This window comes from Sinocyclocheilus anshuiensis, unplaced genomic scaffold (genome assembly GCF_001515605.1).
Source record: "Sinocyclocheilus anshuiensis isolate Anshui unplaced genomic scaffold, SAMN03320099.WGS_v1.1 scaffold2271, whole genome shotgun sequence".
Classification (NCBI taxonomy): Eukaryota; Metazoa; Chordata; class Actinopteri; order Cypriniformes; family Cyprinidae; genus Sinocyclocheilus; species Sinocyclocheilus anshuiensis.
The window spans coordinates 59668-66683 of NW_015537572.1; the positions used below are offsets into that span (position 1 = coordinate 59668).

The 7016-nt window shown below is 39.3% G+C and overlaps 1 protein-coding gene across 1 annotated transcript in view; it reads right to left on the minus strand.

Moving 5' to 3' along the window:
• Positions 1–7016, minus strand: part of aldh7a1 (aldehyde dehydrogenase 7 family, member A1) — a 34485-nt gene that overhangs the window by 2904 nt on the left and 24565 nt on the right. The window contains exons 13-14 of the mRNA XM_016445546.1: positions 5334–5440; positions 1317–1433 (exon numbers count right to left, since the gene is read on the minus strand). Coding sequence (XP_016301032.1) covers positions 1317–1433; positions 5334–5440 — 224 coding nt within the window. The remainder of the gene's footprint in view (positions 1–1316; positions 1434–5333; positions 5441–7016) is intronic.

The window sequence follows — 7016 nt, forward strand, 5'->3', positions numbered from 1 at the left end:
GCCTCGGGGGTGAGTAAAACACAGCCTAATTTTCATTTTTGGGTGAACTAACCCTTTAAAGGGACAGCAGTCTAATTTACCTGCTGCTGTCCGTCATTATTAATGTTAATCACTAGTGGTCGACCGATATGGGTTTTTTGACAGCCGATACCAATGCCGATATCTTGGAAAGCTGGATGGCCGATGACCGATATAAAGCAGATATCAATTTTTTACATTTTAATTCATATTTAAGAAATTTTAAATCATTTGAAAATGGATTAAAAATAACTATCATTTAAAGTATAAATATGTTTATTTTACACAAAGTATTTTTCACAAATAAATATTTAATAAAAATATAATTAAAAAGGAAGTAAACAGTGTAACCAACAGGGCACTCAGTAATCTGGGAAGTTTGTGTGCATTCATATTCTGCACGATTTCGAATCATATTTTTTCAAATAAAGCCAAGGTAGCACTCATTTTACATACAGCACACAGTGAAAGTGACATGAATATGACAGTGGGCAAAAGCATGAAGCACAGCATAATTAGAAATCATGAGTTTTAAGTTTGTCGATCGCGTGTCTCCAGTGAAGCTGAACTCTCCTCCTCTCAGCATTCAATTCGCACGGACCGACCGTCACACAGAGAACACGCGATCATGCAGGATACACAAACAGCACACAGTGAAATGACATGAATATGACAGTGGGCAAATGCATAAAGCGCAGCATAATTAGAAATCACAAGTTTAAAATTTGTCGATCGCGCGTCTCCAGTGAAGCTGAACTCTCCTCCTGTCCGCATTCAATTCACACGGACCGACCGTCATGCAGAGAACACGCGATCATGCAGGATACACATACACACTTCACACGATCTCAACTGGATCCGACTAAGTTTGCAAGACTCTTGAAATTAAATGTCCATTAGTCATTCAAAGATTTGTTTAAATGATGTAAATGCGTATTTGCTGAATGCTGACGGAAAACGAGAAAGTATTATAAGGTTTGCCTTTCTATATAATATGAAAGCAATCATTATAATACTTTTTGTATACATTTTAATTATTTTGTTTAACAGTTCTATCTGATTATTAGACAGATAGCTGCCGTTCTCAGCGCCGTCAAAATAAAAGTCCCGCCTCGAACACATCGGCCGATATATCAGCAAAAGTCCCGCCTCGAACTCATCGGCCAAACAGAAAAACTTATCGGCCGATGCCGATATTTGAAAAATGCCAAATATCGGCCGATATATCGGTCGACCACTAATTCTACTTATATCATATAACAAAGTATGCAAAACCAGAATGCAATAAAGAAGCCTACCTTGAATTTAAGCACGTAAAGGATAGGCACAAAGGTCTCTGTGTGCACTATGGGAGCGTCGTGTGGCAGTCCAGTGATAATGGTAGGTTCCACATAGTTACCCGGGCGATCCATAATCTGAATCAGAAACCAGTGCTCAAATTCAATGCATCATCTCGGTGATGAAGTCAAAAAATGGCTTACATTTCTCAAACATGCTATGACAACAAGAGACAAAACTGATATTTTTCAAAGCGGCAAAATGAAACTGAGTTTCCTGTGGGTGAGCACTAGATCATGCTAGAGCAGTGCACATGGATGTTGTTGGATAGCAACCTGCCTGTTTCATTACAAAACTAACAATGAATTAACATCTTTGAAATAAAAAAAGTGAACCAAAAAGTAACTTTTCAAACATTAAAAAGTTCACCAATGAAACAAAGAATGCTTCAAGTGAAGTTATCTGACCTTGTAAGAATTAAGCAGCTGAAGCTTGAGAGCGGAACATGTCAAAAATGTAACAATCTTTGTTACGAGGCTCTGTTTCAGTATTCCTAAGCAGATACTGTAATGTAGAAAGCAGAGCTGGTCTACATTGAGCTCTTCCTGGAGTAAATAGTACGTCCACTTTGTGTTAAGATGTTTTTTAATCCAATCAAAAGTGTTCAGCACTGAATACATTTGTAAATAGGGAGAGAAATAAGAACAGCCCTTACCAACTCAATATTGCACACTGCTTTCTTGTTTTGTAATTTTCTGTCTATTCACAGGAGCGGACACATGCCAACTGTGTTTGAACATCTTAGTGAAGATGATGTCTATCGACTTGTAAGGCGGGCAACCAAACACTGTTTTCTGCCATGGGGACCTAACCATACAAATCACCAGCAGCAGTAAGTTGTTTGTACAGAATGTGATCTTCTGTGCCCTAACGTGGCATTTTCACTCTGTTTATTCTATGTAGGGCCAGTATTAATCTGGAAAAAAACAACAGTTCAGTATCAACCTTGCTATCATCACAATGATTTTGAGACTGTCAAATGTCCTGGACTCAACCTTTCACGATCAACTACTGATAACAGCAAGTGGACATTCATGGTGCAGTACATGAATTGCAAAGCGATAACTGCCCATTTGAGAGATTGCATCACGTGGCAGAAACTCCCAGGTGTTAAGGTGTTGATTAATAGCCCATACCCATGGGGAAGATGCACCATGGATGGAAATTTTTATAATCGCTACAAAAAAGTTACACTCTGCAGAAGGAAATGTATTTATTTGATGGCCTCCTTGGAGGATGGGGTAGTTTGTTCTCAATAGCTATGTTTCCATCCAAAGATTTGAATTAACCTTATGCTCAAAACTGGAATATCGCATAAACCACTTGCGAATAAAGCACCGTTTCCATCCAATGAGTAAAAGAGAACAAAATCGTCACTTCCTGGTAAACTGGCACTAAATATCACTAAGAAAACTAGGAGAAGCCACTTAATATAATAATTTTCATACATGATAAATTACTTCTAGAGCGAGCAGACGAAACAATAAATGCAGTCATTGCTTTCGGAGGTGGATGCTGCTGTTTGTGAGCGCAGTCGTGTAAGACAATTATACAGAAATACCTTGACGACAGACTTTGCTCAGGCATTTCAGAATGATCATAACAACATATAGATGCTGTGAACGAGATCAGTCCACTGCTAGTCAAGTTATCCCATCTCATAGCGCAAAGTCATATGACTTTTTTTTTGCACATGGAGGCATTTATTCGGTAAATTTGTTTCCATCATAGTTTATGCACATTTTTCCTTATTGGATAAAAAGTTTATCGTACTCAATTGTTCGCATAAGTTTTTAATGCGTATTTTTAGAATTTATGTGTATCTTGGCATTTCCATCCAGCGTTTTTTTATGCGATATTCCAAAATGCAAATAAAAATAGGTGAATGGAAGCACAGCCAATGTTTTAGTTATATTGCCCCTCTTGTGTCTTTTTGGACCATGCATTACATCATGCATACAACAGCAGATAAAAAAATTAAAAAAAACAGTCATGGAGGTCTGAGATCTCTGCATCGTTCAAAAACTGGACATGGAAATATATCTGTGAGACACTTAGAATTATTAGAAGCATTTTAACATCTGTACATTATAGCCAAGAGCATTGCTCGCAGCTCGATGATAGGTTCTTGGGGTCAGAGTGAGACAGATATCCTTGCTCTGCCCCACGCCCATTCTTCCCAGAAGCACACAAAGAGCTAATAAAATTGTGGAAAGGCCCTTTTTCTGCTCAGACACAATATACCAGCCCTTCTGTTCTCAGTACCCTCGACTGCAGCAGGCCGAGGGGATATTCGGAGGTCCCGCAGGTGGAGAGAGCGATTGCAGTGCACTTGTGCCCACAAACCGCTGCAGTAAAAAATAATCAGACAGAGGCCATCAAACACATCCTGCCTCAGCACAGGTCAAGCAAAAACTGTGCAGGCCCCACAACAGCCCTCTCGCAGGAAGGTGGCACTGCCAACTCATCCACAGGCTAGTGAGAACACATAAAAGGTTTCAAAGCTGTCCTGAGACAGGGGACGCAGTGAAGGAGAGCTTGGGGTCAAGCTTCACTCCCGGTGGAGGGATGTCCATCAGCCAGACCCCATTTGATCTACAAGCCCGCTCCGTTAACAAAACGTGCCTAAAGTTAGGGCCAGCAGATTCTCACGAGGTCCTGAGACCCCGGCCCCGGCCCCTGGGACCCCTGAGACCCCCTTAGGTACATATCCCTTAGGATATGTACCTAAGGTTCCCACTACCCTGTTTAGGGATCAAGTGGTAACCCTGCAAGAACTCCCTCCTGATGAGGGAGACCCAGCCTTGTCTCTGTTGTGCCTAGTGCAGACCATAAACATGTATCTGGATCACACAAGAGTTTCAGGTTATCTGAAGAGCTCTTTGTCTGGTTTGGAGGACAGTAGTAGGGGGAAGAACATCCCAAACAAAGAACATCCCACTGGATTGTGGATACAATTCCTCTGGCAAATCAAGCCGGAGGTTTACCATGCCACTTGGGAGTAAGGGTGCACTTGAACAGGGGTGTCGCTGTCTTAGTCTTCGCAAATGGTGCTGACATATGTAGAGCTGGGCTGGACTACAACTAATTTGATTTAGTCTTATCAGGAATTCTGAGTATCAGCAGATGAACCCAGATGACTGGTAGGGTGTAGAGCTTGCAATTAGTGCCTTTCCCCTCTATGTGGTAACAACATAGGTCCAGTTTTTATTTTCTCTCGAGTGATGAACCTTGGACCAACTTTCTCCGTCATTAAAAGCATAATTGCAGTAGATGAGTTGTGGTATGGCCCTTGTATTTGGGTAACTTCTCCATAAGACTCCCTAACGGTGGTCCCATATGTGTGTTCGGTGTCCCTAGCGTGAACCCTGTGTCAAAGGAGCTCACGATTCCTGGTCATTGAGGAATGACTGAACACATGTAACCATGTTTCACAGAGAAGTAATAGCATGTTGTGATTCATACAAGTTTTCATCCGCCCAGAACGACTTGCACGTATGACAGTTAGCGGAAGTTAGAGAAAAGAGTTTATAACGTTTAAAACAAATTTTAACGTTTACTTTTTTTCTTACAAAAACGCATTGATTCGCTACAGGAGGCCTTTATTCACCCCCCTGAGCCGTGTGAGGCCATTATTATTATGGATGGATGAGCTTTATTGCACATCTTTTGGACTGTTGGAACAGAAACACCCGCCCACCGCCATTATAAAGCTTGGAAGAGCCAGGACCATTTTTAATATAACTCTAACCGGATTCGTCTGAAAGAAGAAAGTCATATACACCTAGAATGGCTTGAGGGTGGGTAAAACATGGTCAATTTTTCATTTTTGGGTGAACTAACCCTTTAATGAGAAGCACTGATTTAGAGGAACATCACAGTCACAAATGTAGGGCATTAACAGTCAGAAGATGCCCTGTTTCTAGTGTAATAATGACAACATACTGCAACTATTCGCAGTGAATGAAAAGTGTTACCTTTCCCCCGCACACAAGAGTGCCACCCTGCTGCTTTACTTGCTCTATGGCCGCCAGATACTGCTGAACAGCCTGTTTGGTGTGCAGAGGTCCATAAAGAGTGCTTGCTGTTAACAAATGCAGAAGAATTAATGCAGCAGACATATAACACATTGCGTCTCATTTACTAAATGTGCACACTAGGGATGGCATTTTTCAATAAAATTGTATTTCACCAGAAAAAAAAAAAGATTAAATTATTTTTAATCATTTACACTGTCACCATTTAAGAGCAAGCCCATAATTATTGCACAAGCTTACATTATATTCCTGTTTTTTAACTTAAACATTTATAAGCAATGGGCCTCATACATGCAACACGAGCAGAATGATTTTTTTGTGTAAATCGTTTATTAAGCCATTCTGACGCAAATTTTTTCATTCATGAAGAATGTGTTCGTATTTTCAAAATGTTAGCTGGTACAAAAAAAAATGACAAATACACCTGCTCCCAACTAGATGCAAGTGGTTTCTCATATAGCTAGGTAGGGCTGGGCATTACAGCTAAAAAATGTATCAACGATATTTTTCATATCGTTTGGTATCGATAATCACTGACATTTTGTGGAGGTTTATTCCTTTTCACTGTGTCTCATATGTGTTTAAATGCAGTCTGTGTGATCGGTGCTTTGGCTCTTTGGATTAAGCAATGCATAAATACATGATGCTGTTTTGTTCATAATTGTTTATGCAATTTACAAAATTATATTTGATTTTTATTAGTTAATTTAGACGTTATGCACGTTTTTATAGAGTTACTTGCTAAATGCGCTGCATTATTTTGCTCATTGCGCCCATGGCCTCGGGAGACAATTAGACCTATACAATAAAGACCTATTTAATCTGCATATAAAACATTAGAAATGAGATATTTGTTTAATTTTTATTGTGTTTGCTTGTTAAAACAAAAAATATTTGTTGTTTGTCTCAATAAATTGTGTTAATTATAAATACAGTGGTTAAATTTAAACATTTTTCTATTGCTTTTTGTTTAAAAAAAAGGTTATAAAAAAATGTCAATAATTATCGATACTAGTGTTGCTTTTGTCAACGAAAACGAGACGAGACGCAAAGTAAATGCTGGTCATGTGACGATGACTATAATTAAATGTATAATGCAATATTGTTGACGAATAAAAACGAGACTAAATGTGGTTTACAAAATAAAAACTATGCTAAAATGTCTCTTCATTTTCGTTGACCAAAACGAGACGAAACGAAATGTTATAACGTTATTTCGTCTCGTTTAGTCGCGTTATTATTATTATTTTGCAGTATTTCTGAAAACTAAAATTAAAACAGGCCGCCAAAAAGAACACTAATCGATACCGAATGATATGAAACATTATATCGTTGATACATTTTTTAGCTATATCGCCCAGCCCTACCAGGCCTATAGCTAGGTAATCTTTAAGATATTGATTGAGGTTACTACCAGGGTCTACTAATGCTTGGAAAATAAGTTTGAATGGCAAGATGCTTAAATTATGTTGTTTCCGCGACCGTCGTTGCCAGAGTTGTGTACGTACGTGTGGGGTGGAGATATTAAAATAGGGGCAAGGGTCCTGTTGGGGACGGGGTACAGGCGTGTTTGTTTTGGTGCTTTCAAATATCAACATCATTTGGCAAAATTCGATTAGGGCA